This window comes from Petaurus breviceps, unplaced genomic scaffold (assembly GCF_028583685.1).
Source record: "Petaurus breviceps papuanus isolate PSGF00001 unplaced genomic scaffold, PetGlider_PUasm1.0 90925, whole genome shotgun sequence".
Classification (NCBI taxonomy): Eukaryota; Metazoa; Chordata; class Mammalia; order Diprotodontia; family Petauridae; genus Petaurus; species Petaurus breviceps.
In genome coordinates this window covers 6,216,132-6,236,910 of record NW_027187380.1, presented here as the reverse complement: position 1 = coordinate 6,236,910, position 20,779 = coordinate 6,216,132, and the positions used below count along the sequence as shown (strand labels likewise).

The window sequence follows — 20,779 nt, the reverse complement described above, 5'->3', positions numbered from 1 at the left end:
AGCCTGCCCTCCCTTTCATCATCCCCCCCTCATCCCCTTCCTCCCTACTCTCCTGTAGGGTGAGATACCCTATTTAGTGTGTATGTCATTCCCTCCCTGAGCCAAATTCAATGAGAATAAGGTTTTGCCTTTTTGACTTCCTGTTCTTCCCCTCTATTGTAACTATTTTCCTGTCCCTTTTCTCTATGAGATAGTTTACCTCATTCTGTCTCTCCCCATCTCCTCTCGTTATATTCCTCTCTCACCTCTTAATTTCACCTTTTAAGTATCATCCCTTCCTATTAAGTTGGTCCTGTGCCCTCTGTCTATGTATACCTGTAAACATATACACACACATTCACGTATGTATTCATATGCCCATATACCCCCCTGTATAGACATATGTATTTATATGTATTTCTATTCCCTTCAACTATTTTCATACTGAGAAAAGTTTCATCAGTTATAATTATCGTTTTTCCATGTAGGAATGTAAATAGTTCAACTTTGATAAGTTCCTTATGATTTCTTTTCCCTGTTTACCTTCTCATGCTTCTTGTTTCTGAATGTCAAATTTTCTATTCAAGTCTGGTTTTTTCATCAAGAATACTTGAAAGTGCTCTATTGCACTGAATCACCATATTTTCCCCTGAAACATGATACTCAGTTTTGCTGGGTAGGTGATTCTTGGTTTTCACCCCAGCTCCTTTGCCCTCCAGAATATCATATTCCAAGCCCTTCGATCCCTCAGTGTAGAAGCTGCCAGATCCTGTGTTATCCTGATTGTGTTTCCACAGTATTCAAATTGTTTCCTCCTGGCTGCTTGTAATATTCTCTCCTTGATCTGGGAATTTTGGAACCTGGCTATAATATTCCTAGGAGTTTTCTTTTTGAGATCTTTTTCAGGAGGTGATGGGTGGATTCTTTCAACCTCTATTTTGCCCTCTGGTTCTAAAACATTAAGGCAATTTTCCTTGAGAATTTCTTGGAGGATGATTTCTAGGTTCTTTCTTTGATCATGGCTTTCAGGTAGTCCAGCAATTTTAAAATTTTTTTCTCCTGGATTTATTTTCTAGGTCAGTGGTTTTTCCAGTGAGATATTTCCCATTGCCTTCGATTCTTTCATTTATTTGGATCTGTTTAACAGCATCTTGATTTCTCACAAAGTCACTAGATTCCATTTGCTCCAATCTAATTCTGAAGGAATGATTCTCTTCAGTGAGATTTTGAGATTTTTTTTCCATCTGGCAAATTTGACTTTTTAAGGCATTCTTCTCCTCATTGCCTTTTTGAGCCTCTTTTGCCATTTGAGTTAGTCTGTTTTTTAAGGTATTATTTTCCTCAGTCAGGCTGTTGACTCTCATTTCATAATTTTCTTGCATTGTTCTCATTTCTCTTCCCAATTTTCCTCCACTTCTCTTATCTGCTTATTTGCTTCTTAAGGTCCTCTATGGCCTGTAACCAGCTTGTATTTTCCTTTGAAGCTTTTGGTACAGGAGATCTGATTTCACTGTCTTCCTCCTGTTTCATGCTTTGCTCCTTTTTGTCTCCAAAATAGGAGTTTAAAGTTGGGGTGCCCTGTTTATTTTGCTTCCTTTGCCTGCTCATGTCGCCCCTCAGTCACTTGACCCCTGGGGCTTTTTGCCACAGTAGGACTCTGCCACCAGATAGGGAAGCTTCGTTCCAAACGCTGGGGGTTTCTCAGCTGCCAAAGGTATTAGTTGGGTGCCCTCTCTGAAGCCTCCACATGCTCTGGCAAGCTGGTTGCACACCCCAGGACTTCCACCCTATACCTCAATCCAGATCCAAGCAGGTTAAAGCAAGAGCCATTCTAGTCACTTGATCCCCCTACGCTCTGCAGGCCAGGAGCTGAAGCTGCCACTTGGTGGTGGCTACATGGCTGGGGCTCCTCAGCAGCTTCTCGCCTGGGGGGCAAAAGCTGATGCACTCCCAACTACTGGATCCCAAAGTCCACCCTGCACTGACCTCACACTTTGTTCTTTGCATCTATGTGTTGATAATTTTGGAAACCACCACAGCTGCTTGTGATCTGAAGTCCCTCCAGCAGGTCAGACCTGCCCTGGGGCTAAAACCTCTGGCTCCTGTGGGGCTGGAGTCAGCTCCTAGAGCTCTGTGCTGGCTGATTCCTGCCTGCCTGCTGGGCTGTCCTCAGTGGGAAATGAACTTCTTTGTGTCATTTTGTGGGTTCTGTTGCTCCAAAGTTTGTTCAGAGTCCCCTTTTTACATAAATTGGGGGAGGTGGAAGTCAGAGCCCTGTGGAAGTACTGTTTCCACCCCGCCTTCTTGACTCCACCCTCTCTTTTACTTTTCTTACATAATTCCCAGTTGAAATCCAGAACTACTTTAAAACGCATTACATTCCTGTTTTCCCACAGCCCCTTCAACTTTGTTCATTTTTCGTTGTAGTTGCCCATGTGCATTGTGTAAAGTGAAGCCCTATGGTTGTTTTAATTTGTATTTCTCAATAGCTCAGTTTTGTGTGTGTGTGTGTGTGTGTGTGTGTGTGTGTGTGTGTGTGTGTTAGTTCTCTATGTTTTGGATAGAATAGGGATAGGAACTGAATGGATTTGAAATTTCATTAGCTTATGGAACTCCCAGAAGAGGAGACTCCTACCAGTGCAAATCTGCATTTTCTCTGCAGCTCATAGTTTTAGATAACTGCCTAGAGGACTGAGAAATTGAATGTGTTCAGAGTCACATATCTATTAGTAAACTCAGAGCTTCCTGCTTCCAAAGCAAGCTCTTTATCCACTCTGCCACATTGGATAGGTTTTTATTGGTGATATATTTTCCTACTCTAAAGTTTCTCTTCTAATTCTACCTTCATTGATGTGTCTGTATGAAAGTATCTTAATTTTATGTAATCAAAATAATCTATTTTATCTTTTATGATATTCTATCCTCTTCTTAAGGATAGTTAAGAATTTTCATTTTAGTTATATTTGTTTTTTTTTAAACCTGTTCTTATATTCTTCCAGTTTTTAAAATGTGTTACCTTTTATATTTAGGTCACTTATTATGGAGTTATAAACCTAATTTCTGACTAACTGCTTTACAGTTTTCACATAATTTATTGTTAAAAAGACAGTCCTTTCCATAGCAATTTATATTTTTGAGTTTTTCAAACATAGGGCTACAGTTTAGTGTTTTTAATTTTTTCTTTAAGAGTAAGATTATATGACAACCTCTGATTTGGAGAAGTGATTTAGAGCTAATTGGATAACAGCAACCTATAAACAAAAACATTCTAAAGACTTAGCGCTGTTCAATACATTCATCAACTGTGAATTCAGAAAACTGATGATAAAGTGTATTACCAGTCCTTTGTAAGAGAAGTGATGGATTCAAGGTGTGGAAAGAGACACATTTTCAAACATGGCCAAAATGGGAATTTGTTTTACTTGACTAGGCATATTTATTAGAAGGGTTTGTTTTTTCCTTTTTCTCTCTCAATTTGCAGGGAGAGGTGGGCAGAGAAGGGGATGAGGTTGTCAAAATGAGAGAGAGAGATGGAGAGAGTCATTGAAACATTGTAAAGAATGTGTAGGAGATGATAGAAGGAATACCAACAGTCAGTATAGATGAACAGGAAGTATAGGCAAGCAGACAATATAGATGAGCCAGACAGCTTTACAAACTACTTGTGGAATTTCTTCTGTATTTAAAAGAAAAAGCAAGCTGCACATAATAGAGATTCACTGTTTCATGTAAACCTCTTTTTCTTTTCTACTTCATAGGTAGAATAAATATTTTTATTTGGTGTTTTAAGTTTAGAATAAAATATTTTTAAAAGTTTTCAAAAAAAGTTTTCTTGCCTATTGGGATATGTCTTTTTTTCTCATAGAAGGAGGATAGGGGTTGGAAATAATATAATAAAATTTGCTGGGGAGCTACTTTAGGAACAAGTTGATGGAAGAAGGTTTCCCATAAAGGTTTTCTGTAGTTATACTCTTTCAGATAGAATAGTATTGGAAACAGTGTCAAGTTCCTTAGAACGGGGAAATTTAATGCCAAAATGAAGAGCAAGAAGATCTGTGGTAGTTCTCTGAAGGCAAGTATAGAGATAAAAAAAAAAGCACAAGTATTAATAATAATTAGTAAGAAAAGATTCATGCATCACTTTCTAAATTATAGTATTTAAAAACACAGGAAAAGTTTAACTTTTAGTAAAGATTTTTTGGGGGGTGTTATAAAGACATATGGAAATTCCTAGAGGGGATAGTGTATGATATAATGGGGAGAAGACTGCAATTTACATTGTGTGACTTTGGGAAAAATCACTTAATCTCTTTGGGGCATTAGTTTCCACATCCACTTATATTAAATGCTTGAAAAATTGAATCTGCAAAATGAGGGGCTATACTAGAGGATGTTTAAGGTCCTTTATGGTTCAGCTGTGGTTCTACTCCTGGTTTTGCCGCTAATTTGCTGTATGACGTTAGCTAAGCCATTTGGCCTCCTTGGCGTCATCATCTGTAAAATGTGTACATTGGATTAGACCTATAGGGCCCTTTCCAGTTCTAAAAATCAGATTTCACAAATCTGGGTTATCATTTGAGCCCAGTGAAAGTATGTTCTGCTAGTTTCCTATAATAGTAGTGGCCTTCTACTTAAACCTGATGGTTTAGATATATATATACACACACACACACATAAAATAAATTTATATACATATATAATAAATAGATATACATATATAACAAACATATAATAAATATATGCATATATAATACATATATACATATATAATAAATATATATAAACACATATACATATATATTTTTTAAAGGAACAAATAACTCAAACCCTCAAGTACTGAAATTGCAAAACAAATCTTGATTAAACACATTTGTGGTTGTAGATAATCTAGGAGGGATAGTTGGCAGATTGAGTGCAGTGAAGGAACAAAAGAATGAGTGAGTCTAGAGAAGCAAGAAAAGCTTTGCTTGGAGTAAAATAGATTGTAACAATCACTCAATGAAAAAAACCTTGATTTTCAGTGCCTAATGTGGGCTGAGTACTATGCTGAGTGCTAGGGATACAAGAACAAAGATTGAAATAACCCCTACTCTTAAAGAACTTTCATTCTAATGTGGGAGAAAACAAGGGCATATATAAATATATATATATATATATATATATATATATATATAGTATAAGTAAAAAGCAAATAAATGCAAATACATACAAAAGAGTTAAATACAAGGTAGTTTGGGAGGAAGGGCACCAGCAGTTGGGTGATTGGGAAAGACTGAATGCAGAAAATGGTGCTTGAGGGGTGTCTAGGTGGCACAGTAAATAGAGCACCAGCCCTGGAGTCAGGGGGACCTGAGTTCAAATCTGGACTCAAACACTTAGCAGTTACTAGCTGTGTGACCTTGGGCAAGTCACTTAACCTCAATTGCCTTGCCTTCCCCTCTCCAAAAAACAAAACAAAAAAATTAAATGCTCTTTTGGGGTGGCTAGGTGGTGTAGTGAATAGAGCACTGGCCCTGGAGTCAGGAGGACCTGAGTTCAAATCCGGCCTCAGACACTTCACACACTTGCTAGCCATGGGACTTTGGGCAAGTCACTTAACCCCAATTGCCCTCCAAAAAGCAAAAAAAAAATGATGCTTTAGCAAAATCTCAAAGGAAGAGAATATGAAGTGGAGGTAGAGTACATTCCAAGCATGTACAAAGGCATGGAGATGGGAGATTGAGTGTTGTGTGAAGAACAGAGAGAAGGCTAAGTTTGGCTGGATTGAAGGGCACAAGAGAGAAAGTAATCTTCACTAAGGCTGGAGAGAGGTTGGGGCCAGCTTATGTCTTCCCACAACTCCAACTTTAATGCTCTTTCCATTTCCTCTTAGAAAATGGGGAAATGTCCTTTAAAGTAATTCATATAAAATGGATGTGTCACATTTAGAAGAATAACTTAATATACAAGCTTAACAGCTTTAAAAATCAAGATCAGTAAATGCTAATGTGTTATTAAAAATTAACACTTTATTAAAAAGTAATGCATGGTAATCAAATTAATTTTGTATCAAGAATTATTTTTTTGGTTCTTGTTTTGTGTCATTCTGATAGTCATTTACCATTTAGTTCTCACTAATTCTCTTTCATTAACCTTGTTTTATTCTTGGTAATTGCTTAATATTGGTAAAGGACTGTAATTTTTAGATCAAAGGGGGATAAAACATTGTTCTTAATTATTAATGATCATTGCTTCAAAGCTTCATGTTTTAGTTTGAATTTGGGAGCTTAGTTAAAATTGAACTGTTTAATTTGATGTCTCATTTCTGCTTGCTGAATTGTCTTTGCTATTTGTCTTTGTAGTATGTAGTTGTAAATGCCTATCATATATAAATGCTGTTGTTATGATTTAGCAGACACTTTTGTTTTGATATATAGGAAGTGAATATCTGAATAATAATTTGTTAACTAAGTGACTGAATCACCAACATTGTTTTTAATTAAAAAAATAGAATTAATTAACTAGGAGCTCAGAAGATGTACAAAATCCTTCTTTTCCTTCAAAGTTCAACTTACATGCTCCCTCTTGAATGTAACTTTTCCTTGTGACCCTATGCCCCACCTCTAGCTAAAAGTGTTCTCATTCCTCAAATTTTTCTGTCATATTGTCTGAATCTCTTCCTCGCACCCATCCTAACTTATACTTTTACTTCCTATGTATATCATATTCTCTCCTCCCTCCTTCTCAACCTCAGTAAAATGTAAGCTACTTGAGGGCAGAGGCTGTCTCATGTTTTATCTTGTATGCCTTATGCCTAGCATAGTGCTTTTTACCTAAGTAGTAAGTGCTTAATGTCTGCTGGATAAACAAATGTGTTTTTAAGCAACAGTATATTACATGAAAGATCTTATAATAGCAATAAACATTTATTAAGTGCCTATTATATGAGGGGTGCTATCAGGCACTGGAAAGAATCTGTTCCAGGCCTTGTGCTAAAGTAAGGCCTCCTGACCTTTTTTATGTCATGGACTCCTTTTTCAGTCTCTCAAGACAAGGCAGCTCTTCTCAAAATAAGGTTTTTAAATGTATAAAATATACAGAATTACAAAGAAAACCAATTATATTGAAATACAATTACAAAATATACCAAACCCCAGGTTAAAAACTCCTGCTCTAGAACTTACAATCCTGTAGGAACAATGAGACGTATACCTAGCTAATACATAAATTAGAATATGCCAAGTGCCAGGGCGGCTAGGGGGAGCAGTGAGTAAAGCACCGGCCTGGAGTCAGGAGGACCCAAGTTCAGTTCCAGCCTCAGACACTTAACACCCACACAAAAAAAAATAGCCGTGTAACCTTGGGCAAGTTACTTAACCCCAATTGCCCTCCAAAAGGCAAAAAAAAAAAAAAAGAATATGCCAAGTGCCAAGGACAAGTCAAAGTATCAGGACAAATTCACTGGACGGGAAGAAGGAAAGGAAGGCCTCCTAGTTATGTTTGTTCCTGTACTGGACCCTGAAACTAAGGGAAAGAAAGGTTTCAACAAGCAGAGTGAGAAATCTAAAATGGGCATATAAAAGGTTCAGAGATGAGAGAGGCTAGGATGAGATTGGGAAACAGTAGTCAACCTTAATAGAGTACAAAGTGTATGAGGAGAAATACTGTGAAATTAGGCTGTAAATTCAGATTGACTGCCAGCTTCTGTTTTGTTTGGTAGGTAATATAGCACTCCTGAAGGTTTTTTGAATAGGAGAGTGATATGTCCGGACCTGTGCATGAGGAAAATTATTTTGGTAGTGATTGTGAAGGATAAATTGGAGAGAAGAAAAACTGGAGGCAGAGAAAAGTTAATCAGGCATCAAAGATAGTTTTGAAAAATGAGATTAGTCCTGAACCAGAATGGTGACAATGGAAAGGGAAAGAGGAGGAAAAATGGGACTGTTACAAAGGTATAATTAGTAGACTTGGCAGCCATTTGTATATGAGCTATGAGGGAGAAGGAAGAGCCAAGAATAATTCAAAGCTTTCAAGTCTAAGTGATTGGAAGAATGGAAATGCCATCAATGAAAATTGGGGAGAGGGGCAGATTTAAGAATTAAATTTATAGTTTGAAGCTTGTTGAATTTGAGGTATCATTTGGACATTTAAATGGACATATCCAAAAGGCAGATGAATTGGACCCCAGGGGACAGATCTGCCCTGGAGGTTTAAAAAACAAAACAAAACATTGGAAGTCATCAGAGCCTAGGTATGTGGTAATTGAAGTGTGAAAATTGCTATTATACATTTGATATAGTTTTTATATCTTATAAAGTTTATATATAGGAAATCAGTATAGTGATTTAATAATCTTATTTATTGCAAAGGATATGAAAACAAGTTATAACCTTAGAACAATTGTGGTTTAAAATATATTTACTGTGATAATTTTTAGATTTCTGGATTCATATTATTACAACTTAATTACAAAATGGAATAAATACTAATTAAACAGTACCAGAATCAGCTTAGAGGTCTAGGATATGATTTGGGTGGGGAACTGTTTTAAATGCAGCTTTATATGTGCTATCATTATTTTGTCCTTAACCGTAAGGGTGAAGAACATTATTATTATTATTATTTTGCTGAGGGAGGAAAATAACTCTACAGTACCTCATATGATGTACCAACCATGTAGAACATACTTAGTAAATATTTTTAAGTGATGAGCAGAGCTTTAAATCCAGTTCAGATTCCTTAATGAAAGAATTCCCTTTTATAACAGTAGCCTTCAAGTATATTTGGTCTGTGGACTAATTTCTTGGAGCAAAAGATCTTGCCAAACATTTATTTTATCATTTCTCCTCGCCTCTGGGGGTAAAAAGCCTGCCATATGACAGTATTCTTTGACTCATGCTATTTTGCATTCTAAGAGTGAGGGCAAGGAAAATGTTGTTTGGTCTGAGATTTCTTTACTAGAAGGAATGGAGGGAAACCTATGCATTAGATTTGTGATCTAGGAATATCTAGGAAAGGAATCCCCTGGTGGCTTTATGTTATCTCCATTCCCTTTTAGTATCATTGATAATTCTGAGTAGACAATTGAGATTTCCATTGTGATGTGCTTGTGATATGCATAGTTTTAGTTACTTGAAGCATATTCTTTGGTGTCACTATAATAATATGTCTCTTGTTTTTTTCTAGTTTCCTTATATTCATTTGACAAGACAAAGCAATGTATTGGTACAATGACCATTGAGATTGATTTCCTACAGAAAAAAAGCATTGATTCCAATCCTTATGACACTGACAAGATGGCAGCAGAATTTATCCAACAGTTCAACAATCAAGCTTTCTCAGTGGGACAACAGGTGTTTATTTCTCTTTATCCCCATAACTTCACTGATAATCTAATTCCTGATCCTAATCTAATTATATTAGATAATTCATTTTATTTCATGGGGGCTAATGGACATAGTAGGTCTGAGAAAGTAATAATGGAAGAAAGATTAGAAGATAGGTTTATGGGAATGTTATATGTGTTTTCTCCCCTTATCCCATGGATAACTATTTCCCTTTCCTTAAATGTAGAGACACTTTATCCTGTTTCATATACCAGATGCCAATTTTATTTCCTTCTTTACCTTGAGATACCTCTTCTTTGGTACCATGCCTAGGACATCTACTGTAGTTTACCTAAGAGACTTTCTTCAGAATGTCATTTGCTAGAGTCTCCCCTTTGTGAACTTCAGTTGTTATAATTAGCAAATTAAATTTTCTTAACTGTGGACCTCATAGGAGGAAAATATAACATGTTGGTAAAATTTGGTATTTACAAAATAAAAATATGTTTTATATAATGTTGGCTGTATGAATAAATACATAAACAAAAGTATATACATGTATATATATCTATGTGTATATATATGTGTGTGTGTATATATGTGTATACATACGTGTGTATATATAGGCATCTATATATAGATGAATGAATATACCTATTTTTGTGAATATATGTTTGTGTTTTTGTAATGTATATTGCATACTGGTTTTGTTTTCATGGACCCAGTCAGTTGCATAGTCAAAATTGCCCTCTTCCTTGTGGCCTTGAGATAAAGTATCTAAAATACTTTGCAAATCTTAAAGCCCCATACAAATGACAGTTATTTTCATCATTTATTCTTATTATTGTTATTTAGGAGTTGACTTTAGAAAGGAAGAGCACAGTGCTGGATGCTAGGGAGAGTATTCCAGATCAGCATCACCCAGACATATGTGCTAGAGTTGTTGCATTTACTTTCAGTATTGCTAGCTAAGACAAGACCATTAAGTATTATCAAAGGACACATTTTGATGGACACCAGCTGATGGATACAAAGCATTCCTTCTTAGTAAAGTAGAGACAGTTAACTTCACTCAATAAAAAATGTTCATATTAAAAGTTGTTTTTTAAAAATAGTTTTTAATTTTTTAATTTTGAGTTTTAAATTCTCTCTCTCCCACCTCTTCCCTTACACACTGAGAAGGCAAGCAATATGATATCAGTTATACATGTGAAATCATGCAAAACATATTTCCATATTAATCATATTTCAAAAAATAAAGAAAAACAAAGTGAGAGAATTGTACTTCAGTTTGTACTCAGAGTACATCAGTCCTCTCTGTGGATGTGGATAGCATTTTTTCATCATTAAGTTCTTTGGAATTATCTTGGATTGTTATATACTTGCATCAAAGTAGTCATGTCTTTCCCAGTTGATCATTATTACAACATTTCTGTTACTGGGCACAATGATCTCCTGGTTCTTCTCACTCTATGTTGTATCAATTCATATAGGTCCTGCCATGTTTTTCAGAAACTACCATCTTTTCATTTCCCACAACACAATAGTTCTCCATCACAATCATATGCCACAATTTGTTCTGCTATTCCTCAATTGATGAACATACCCTTGATTTCCAATTCTTTGCCACCACAAAAAGAGCTGTAATAAATATTTTTGTACATATAGGTCCTTTCCCTTTTTCTTTGATCTTTTTGAGATACAAACCTAGTAGTAGTGGTATTGCTGGTATACTCATAGTTTTATGGCTCTTTGGGCATAATTTCAAAATTCTCCAGAATGATTGGACCAGTTTATTACTCCACTAACAGTTCATTAATGTACTTATTTTTCCCTCATCCCTTCCAGCATTTGTCATTTCTGTTATTTGTAGGGTGGTACCTTAGAGTTCTTTCAATTTGCCTTTCTCTAATCACAAGTTATTTAGAGTATTTTTTTCTCACTAGTTATTTAGAGCATTTTTTCATATGACTGTAGATAGTTTTGATTTCTTTTTCTAAAAACTGCCAGTTTTTATCCTTTGGCCATTTATCAGTTGGGGAATGGCTCTTATTTTTTATAAATCTTACTCATTTTTGTACTTAGTATATATTTGAGAAGTGAGGTCTTTGTCACAGAAACTTGCTGTACATTTTTTTATATTACTTCATTTTCTATGTTACCTTTTTGCAAAATATTGTTTCCTTGATTATCCCTATTAATTAGGTCTATTTTACAAGTTGTTTTGGAGTTCAAATATAGAATAACTTAGAAAATCAATTGTTTAGCAAACAAAAGCCAGACTAATTAAAACAACTAAAACAGTACAGTTTTGAGTGAAACAGTAATCTGGTCCGATTTTACAGTTTTCTTACTGTGACAGCAATATCAGAAAACTTTTCCTTTAACTGGCTCCATTGTTCTGAATGTAAAGAAATTCCTTTTCTACCAGTTTTCGTTTCACTGCCCTCATCCATCCAGTATTCTCTAATGCCACTTAGACCTTTTCTTGGAAATGACTTATTTCATTTTTACCAATCTGAAGCATATGGTCATCTCTGCTGCTGTTTTGTTTGGTTGAAGCTTCTGCTTCAGAATGTTCTCCTGCCTTTTGCTTCTTTGGGGGTTTTTCCAGAGAACCACTTTTTTCTTTTAGATTTTTTGTCACTTTTACTATCAAAATCACTCCCAGATGAATGACTTGGGCATCCCTCTTCCTGTGTGTTTGCTTGGGAGTTGACAGCTTAATCATGACCTTGAACACAAGCAGTTATAATTGCTGGTTCATTTAAATCTGTGGAAAGGAGATGTCTTTTAGGAAAATAGGATAGAGGAAGTAACTTCCCTTTCACCATCAGTCCTAGCATTTATCCTCCTCTTGGAGTGTTGGGGAGTTTGGGATGAAAGATATAAATGTGGATGAGTTTTCTTCAGTGTTGTTCAGCCACCATTCTTTTGTTTGAAATATTTTTTGCTGTTTGTAAGTAGCATAGAAAAGTGATAAAGCTAGTGGCCAATTGTTGAGTTGCCTCTGGGACAAAAATTACATTGTGGAGGGTGGAGGCTACTATGGAGAAAGCTATTGCTACACTTTTATTTTTCTCCCTTTTCTCTTTCCTACAAAGCTTGTGTTTAGCTTCAATGAGAAGCTTTTTGGTTTGTTAGTGAAGGATATTGAGGCCATGGACCCCAGCATCCTGAAGGGAGAACCTGCTACAGGGAAAAGACAGAAGGTATGGATCATATTGAATATTTCAACAACAAGTAAAATTATTTGAATGCAAATGTTAAAAATTAATTTTCCTAAGTTCTGTCTTACATGGTTATTCTTTCCCTTGTTAAGCACAGTTGGAGAAAGGGTTGATCTTTGTAGGCAATGCCTCTCAATTTTCAGACATACAATTTTTGGTATTGATAAGTATGCTATTAAAGCTGGGTATATGTAGATGACATTTTAAAAAATTAAGGACAGCACTGTGATTAACATTACTTCAAAAGAGATAACACCAAGAATAAAGGGTGGAAGCTGGTTATAAGATATATAACTAAATCACTATTTTTTAGTCATTTACTTTTTGTAAACCCCCCTCCCCCCCCAAATCTTATTTTTATCTGATTTTGCTTTAGGCAAGGCAGTCCAGCAACCATTTGCACAATGTTAGACTATAATTATTTGTCCATCTAATTGCAGATTGAAGTCGGTCTGGTTGTTGGAAATAGTCAAGTTGCATTTGAGAAAGCAGATAATTCTTCTCTCAATCTCATTGGTAAGAATTATGGTGTTTTGAAAGGTGACATCTTGAATGGATTTTGACTTGATCTTAAAATGTCACTAAGTATGGGTCTAAGATCTAATCTGATCGTTTAAAGAATAAACAAGTATTCTTCCTTTGCAAGAAAGCCACTCTGTGGGAATGATAAATTCAAGAAATGATCCCATGTTATTTGGAAGGGCTGGGTCATGGAGAAATCACAAAATGTAAAAGGAAGAAGTCAGGCTTTTTCAAGCATGAATGAAGAGGCACACATATTTTTCACATATACATATACACATAATTGTTAATTTTTTATATTTATACAAAGTAACATATATTACAAACACATACATTTGTGTGTACATATACACACATATGTACAGCCCTAGTTTAAAATACATAGTTAATTGCATTGGTAATTAGAAAAGCATATGACCAATAGCTGATGGATCTTTAAAGAGGAATCTTAGGGGAATCTTTCAATAAGTGAATCCTGCCACAGCTAGTAACAATAGTCCAGCAAAATAGAATCTACTGTTATTTATAACTAACTTTACTGTAATGAGAGACTACCAAATTTAATAGTAATAAATCTAACCAATCATATATTGCACTATATGTCTTGCAGGTTATGCTTTTTTTTTTTTTTTTGCTTAAGTAGTGTTAGAAAACAGTGGAGGTGGTTCTTATACCTTCTCAACGTAAGTCTGAAATTCTGTCAAATTATATGAAATGACACTGAAAAAGATTCATGAGATGCTCAGTCTTACATCAAGTTTTTGCTACTTTTGTTTATTGTTTCTGTATCTTGACTTACTTTGGCAAGGAATATTTATTTTATTGGGAAATCATTCCATTAAATAGTTATTCTGTCAAATCATTTATTCCATTCTTAAATAGGATATTTATTTAGTAAGAAAGATAACACCTCCACCACCCATTGCACAGCGTTTTTGTGAGAAAGGTGCTTTGTAAACCTTAAAGCACTGTATGCATAGGAGGTATTATTTTTATTCAAAGTGTCATGTTCACAATAATAGGTGATATAAGGAAGAAAGTTTCTGTCCTCACAGAATGTATAATTTGGTCGTGGCAGAAGATATATATGAGACAACTGAAAAAGGCAACATAATTAAGTGCTAAAAGGTATGGTAAAAATAAATTAAAAAGAGGTATATATCCTTTTATAAGAATAATAGGTCACACTTTTATAGTGATGTAAGCAGTGCAAGTAATGTTATATAAGTGAGGAAAATGTGGCTTAGATGTATAAACCAGTTTGTGGAATGTCACACAGATAAGCAGGAGTTAGGACTTGGGATTTGAACTCAGGTCTCCAGAACCGCACTTCACTGCTTCCTGTATTTCTTCATGGGACTTTATATTTGTTACTGAGTTCAATTCACTTCAGTATACATTGATTCATAGCTTACTACAGGCACAACATGGAACAAGATACTGGGAGTACAAGGAAAAATGAAAAGTCCCTACTTTCAAAGAACTTACATTTTTCTGGAGTTATTGGGAATACACTGATTGTATGGGGGTGGTGTTTTTTTTTTTTTAATTTTCTGGCACATATACATTGTTGTGGGGAAGATACAATAATTTCCTACTCTTTCCCATTATGTTTGATAATAAATTAGGTGAAAAAATAGCTCTTTCGTGGTATTAATTAAAATTTAAAATATTAAATGCTGTAATGCTTTGAAATATTATGACATCAAATACTTGAACACAGCTTGCACCTGAGCAGACTAGACTTAAGGGCCCAGAATAGCTGTGTTGGAGGACTGTCATGGGGAAGGGGGCCTGGACTGGTTCTCTTTGACCTGGACAACAGAACCAGAAGCAAAAGGTGGAAGCTTTGAAGAGGACAATTTAAGTTTAATGTCAGGGGAAACCTCTTAACAATTCAGATTATCCAGATTATTGTATTTTTGTTCTTCAAAACAAACTCTTTTTATTTTTTTCAAAGTCTGTTCATATTTACAAGAAATAATATGTTGGCTGAAGAGCAAAGACTGTATGCCAAAAAGTTTCAGGGGAATGAAGCACAACTCATTATCTGTATTGAATAAAGCTCCCCAAAAGTGTGGATGAATGATTATCTCAAAGCCTTTAATACAGTCATGTGCTCACCCATATTCATGTACTGCAAAAAAATAAAATAGACTCAAATGTAGTGATTACACTAGGGCATTTGATGTTTACAAGGAAAACTGTTCTAAAGCATCGCCACAGCCATGGTAATTTAAAAATCAATTGATATAAAATATAGCATTTTTAGGGACACAGTTTAAACCCATTATGGTTCCTTAAAAATGTATTATCATATCTCCTAAATTGAATTGAATATAAGTTCCAAGTTAAAGAACTGCACGTAAAACATCTTATTAATTATTTGATACATATAAATGATAACAAGCTATATTAATCCACCAAAAAAAACCCCACCAAACTCCAAAACATGAAAACTCCATCTAATAGAATCTTTTCCCAGTAATATTAAAATGTTATTTGGATTTTATATGTGTAAAATTCTTGATGTGTGTCAAAGAAAGATAAATTGGAAACAACTAGCTTGAATCTGGAAATCAAATTTGACCAATGGATGAAGACAGTGCTTAAAAATATCTTAGTCTATAGGCAAGAACTATTAAATGGATCGAGGAGAAAGCTGGACATGCCTTTATTAAGTGACTCTCTGAAATCCTGAACTGAAAGCTAAGTGGAAATAGCATGTTTTAAAGAATTTGAACTTCCCTTCATTCTGTTCCTCTTTCTCAAAGTCTTTTTTTTAATAGGCTCCAAGGGATTTTTATTTTTACTTTTTAAATTAATTAATTAATTTTTAGTTTTCAGCATTCATTTCCACAAGATTTTGAGTTCCAAATTATCTCTCCATCTCTCCCCTCCCCCCATCCTGAGATGGCATTCTGATTACTCCTTCCCCTAGTCTTCCCTCCCTTCTATTACCACCCCCCCCCCCATCCCCTTACTTTCTTGTAGGGCAGAATAGATTTCTATACCTTATTGCCTGTATATCTTATTTCTCATTTGCATGTAAAAAACATTTTTTTAAACATTTGTTTTAAAAACTTTGAGTTCCAAATTTTCTCTCCCTTCTTCCCTCCCCAACCACCTTCATTGAGAAGGCAAGCAATTTAAAATAGGTTATACATGGGTAGTTATACAAAACACTTCTATAATGGTCATGTTGTGAAAGACTAACTATATTTCCCTCCATCCTATCCCGCCCCCCCTCCACTTATTCTGTTTTCTCCTTTGATCCTAGCCTTTTTCAAAACTGTTTGTTTCTGACTACCCCCTCCCCCAGTCTGCCCTCTCTTCTGTTATCCCTTCCAACTCCCTTTATGTCTTCCCCTTTACTTTCCTGTAGGGTAAGATACCCAGTTGAGTGTGTATGTTATTCCTTCCTTAAGCCAAATCTGATGAGAGTATAAGGTTCACTCATTCCCTCTCACCTCTACCCATTTCCCCTCCATTGTGAAACCTTTTTCTTGCCTCTTTTATGTGAGATAATTTACCCCATTCTATCACTCTCTTTCTCTTTCTTCCAATATATTCCTCTTACTCCTTAGTTTTTATTTTTCAGAATATCATCTCTTCATATTCAACTCACCCTGTACCATCCATCCATCTATTTATCATCTCTTCCAAATGCCCTAATACTGAGAAAAGTCTCATGACTTATAAATATCTTTCCATGTAGGAATGTAAACAGTTCAACTTTAATAAATCCCTTATGATTTCTCCTTTCCTTTTCACCTTTTCATGCTTCTCTTGATTTGTGTATTTGAAAGGCAAATTTTCTATTCAGCTCTGGTCTTTTCATCAAGAATACTTGAAAGTGGGGCAGCCAGGTAGCACAGCAAGTAAGAGCACCGGCCCCAGTGTCGGGATGACCTGAGGGTCGAATCCATGCTCAGACACTTAGCACCTACCCAGAGACACCTGGCTGTGTAACCTTGAGCAAGTTACTTAACCCCAATTGCTGAGGGGCAGCCAGGTGGCTCAGCGAGTAAGAGCACTGGCCCCAGTGTCGGGATGACCTGGGATTGAATCCGGGCTCAAATACTTAGCACCACACCCAGAAATAACTAACCATGTAATCTTGAGCAAGTTACTTAACCCCAATTGCTTAAAAAAAAAACTTGAAAGTTCTATATTTCATCGAATATCAGTTTTTTCTCTTGAAGTATTATACTCAGTTTTGCTGGGTAGGTCATTCTTGGTTTTAATCCTAGCTCCTCTGACTTCTGCAATATCATCCTCCAAGCCCTTGATTCCTTAATGTAGAAGTTGCTAGGTCTTGTGTTATCCTGATTGTATTTCCACAATACTCAAATTGTTTATTTCTGGCTACTCACAATATTTTCTCCTTGACCTGGAACTCTGGAATTTGGCTACAATATTTCTAGGAGTTTTCCTTTTGGGAAAGAGTTTCAAGAGTTGATCAGTGAATTCTTTCAGTTTCTATTTTACCCTCTTATTCTAGTATATCAGGGCAGTTTTCCTTGATAATTTCCTCAAAGATGATATCTAGGCTCTTTTTCTGATCATGGCTTCCAGGTAGTCCAATAATTTTAAAATTATCCTCTTGGATCTATTTTCCAGGTCAGTGGTTTTCCAATGAGATATTTCCCATTGTCTTCTATTTTTTCATTCTTTTGGTTCTGTTTTATAATGTCTTGATTTCTCATAAAGTCACTAGCTTCCATTTGCTTCATTCTAATTTTGAAGGAATTATTTTCTTCAGTGAGCTTTTGGACCACCTTTTTTGTTTGGCCAGTTCTGCTTTTTAAGGCATTCTTCTTCTCCTCATTGGCTTTTTGGACCTCTTTTGCTATTTGGGGTAGTCTTATTTTTCAGATGTTATTCAGTATTTTTTGGGTCTCCTTTAGCAAGCTATTGACTCATTTTTTCATGATTTTCTTGTTTCACTCTTTGTATCCTCAGTGCTAGTATAGTGCCTTCCACTTGATGTAGATGTTTAATATATACTTATTGATTGATTTTTTTGGTAGTTGATTGTAATATTGATTGTAATTGTAATGTTAGTTGGTTGATATGTAATACCAGACTTAATTGTACATATGTTGAACTACAAAATAGAACATTGCAACTTTGGAAAGTGTCTTAACAAAAACTGATAATACTGTTAACAAAACCTTAAGGCAGCTATATAGAAAGAGTTAATACTTCCTTACTATAAAGGAAGAAGAGGATTGGTAGACATTCTTACCAGGTACAAACTCTATTTTTGTTGTTGTTGAGCAGTTTTGATTGTCTTTGACTTTTTGTGACCCTGTTTGGGGTATTCTTGGCAAAGATCCTGGAGTGGTTTGCCATTTCCTTCTTTAGCTCAGTTGACAGTTGAGGATACTGAGGAAAAACAGAGTTAAGTGACTTGCCCACGGTCACAAAACTACTAAGGGTCTAAGGCCATATTTGAACTTAGGTCTTCCTGACTCCAGGCCCAGCGGTCTATCTATTGCACCAAAATTCTAGTTGCCCCCACAATTCTATAGAAATACTTCAGGAACAAGAAAGCATCACTTCACTGAGCAGTAATAAAGGCTAATGATAGGCACATATTATTAAATTTGTTGAATATAATTAAATATTATTTACCTCTGGACAGAGTCTGCAAAATGGCTAAGGTCCACAAGTAGAGTCAGAGCCCCTCAGTGGATGATATGAACTCAGTTAACAATATGAGGATAAAAAAGTAGAAAATGCAAACGTTTATGATGGCATTTCAGGACCAGGTGTTTATCACCAGAAATTATAAAAGGATTATCCTTAGGGAGAATGGATTTAGTGATCATTGTAGATTATGCAAGGAAAAGAGTAGCCATTGACCAACACATCAGTGTAGTCTGAAAACATATATAACCTACTCAGTACCTTTTTTTTTTTTGCCTTTTGGAGGGCAATTGGGGTTAAGTAACTTGCCCAAGGTGACAGGGCTAGTTTTTTTTGTGTGGGTGTTAAGTGTCTGAGGCCAGAACCGAACTCGGGTCCTTCTGACTCAGGGGCCGGCGCTTTTACTCACTGCGCCACCTACCCACCCCTCCCTACTCAGTATCTTGCATAGCAAGGACTGATAGCTAGAATTAAACATCAAAATCTACCTGTCTTTCATGAACTGATAGATGGCAAATTCCCATTTTACTACTGTCAGCCTGAAAATATCTCGAAGAAATCAGTCATTAAACTGCCTGGGAACCAGAGCATTATCATAGACCCAAGTTGTTGCCCACAGTCACCCAGACCTCACATCAATCCATAAAAACTTCAGAACAATGTTTTTTAATAAGTTTAACTGCCACAAATACTCTTCATGCCTAGCCACATGGAATAACAAACTTCTAAAATATAGAGTCCTAGCAGAGATTATGAAAATCATGTGGAAAGATGAGGTACAATTAATTTGGCTGCTGGAATTATAGCAAGGATTCTCTCAGTGGGCTTCCAGAGTATGAGCTTGCCTCCTAATTTTTTTATAGAATGTAGTTATTTTATACACCTGTACCATAGTCTATAGAACATTACATATAAAAGATTAATAGCAGGATAGCAATGTGCCCTAGGATTGTTTCTATCTAAGCACCATTGAAAAAGTTAAGAACAAGTTAATGATAATAATAATAGTAATTTAAAAAATTATAGTAATAGTAATTTAAAAAAAATTTAAAAAAATTCCTCAGACTTTCTCTTATAATTTAAATAAACATGCTAAGAAATGGAAACTTGTGTTTTCACAGTTCAAAATCTTATGAAATCAATTTTGCTTTACTTAGAAGCATTATTATGTCTCCTCTTGAAATGAAGGCTCCATCTGTGAATTATGAAATATCTAGGAAATGAAATCACTCTTGTAGGATGAGAAGGGACTCTAATAAATTGCCTTGTTCCTCTATATCCTTGCCTCTAGGCAGGTTTCACATAAATTCTCAAAGAGATGGGTATTTATCTTGTTCTTAATAGTGTCTAACTGTGAAGGTTTTTAAAGCATATGTTTTATTCTGGAAGCTAATTTTGTTCAGTGTTATGTTTCTTTTATTTTGGTAACTTTAACAGATGTCACCAGAATGCAAAATGTGTAATTGTTTTTTGTTTTTTTCCCATAACTAAAGCATATGACTCATTATGGATGAAACAGAGAGATTTCAGAAGTGTTTAATAACTGAAGCAAATTAATGAAAATTGCATCAGTATACCTTATCTTTAGTTTTAGAGAGATGTGCCATGGTCTGATGTAGAAATAACTTGCTTGTTATATAACCTGTCATAGGAGTCATCATTGCTGTGTATTTATGTAATATTCACTAGCCCCATGTTTTAAAATAGCAATAGTTATTATTTCTATGAGTCCAAACTAGCAAATAAAAAATGCAAATGCCATTTGATTCTTGGTGTAGGACATGTTTCCCATATTAAAACTGGCCAATGACTAGACTTAATAGTGATGAAAGTGTTTGGGGGAAGATCCCTAACTATGGTCATCTTTTAAGGTAATATGTGAAGCAATATTTTGCTCCAATATTTAGAGCTTCCTGAGGGGAATGTGTACATTATTATATGTACAGGATGGTGGTCTCTGAGAAAAGGAACCCATTAGAGTGAAGGCTGCCATTGGTCACCTGGCATTCTTACTTTAAGTGTTCTCATCTATGTGTAATCTTGTTGGAAATGAGAGATTTTCATAGGCCAAGATACAATATCTTGTCA

The 20,779-nt window shown here is 35.4% G+C and overlaps 1 protein-coding gene across 2 annotated transcripts in view; it reads left to right on the top strand.

Moving 5' to 3' along the window:
- Positions 1–20,779, top strand: part of LOC138152432 (vesicle-fusing ATPase) — a 217,056-nt gene that overhangs the window by 43,116 nt on the left and 153,161 nt on the right. For both annotated transcript variants that reach the window (XM_069076202.1, XM_069076203.1), the window contains exons 5-7: positions 9,145–9,311; positions 12,389–12,496; positions 12,955–13,030. In XM_069076202.1, the coding sequence (XP_068932303.1) occupies positions 9,145–9,311; positions 12,389–12,496; positions 12,955–13,030 (351 nt within the window). The remainder of the gene's footprint in view (positions 1–9,144; positions 9,312–12,388; positions 12,497–12,954; positions 13,031–20,779) is intronic.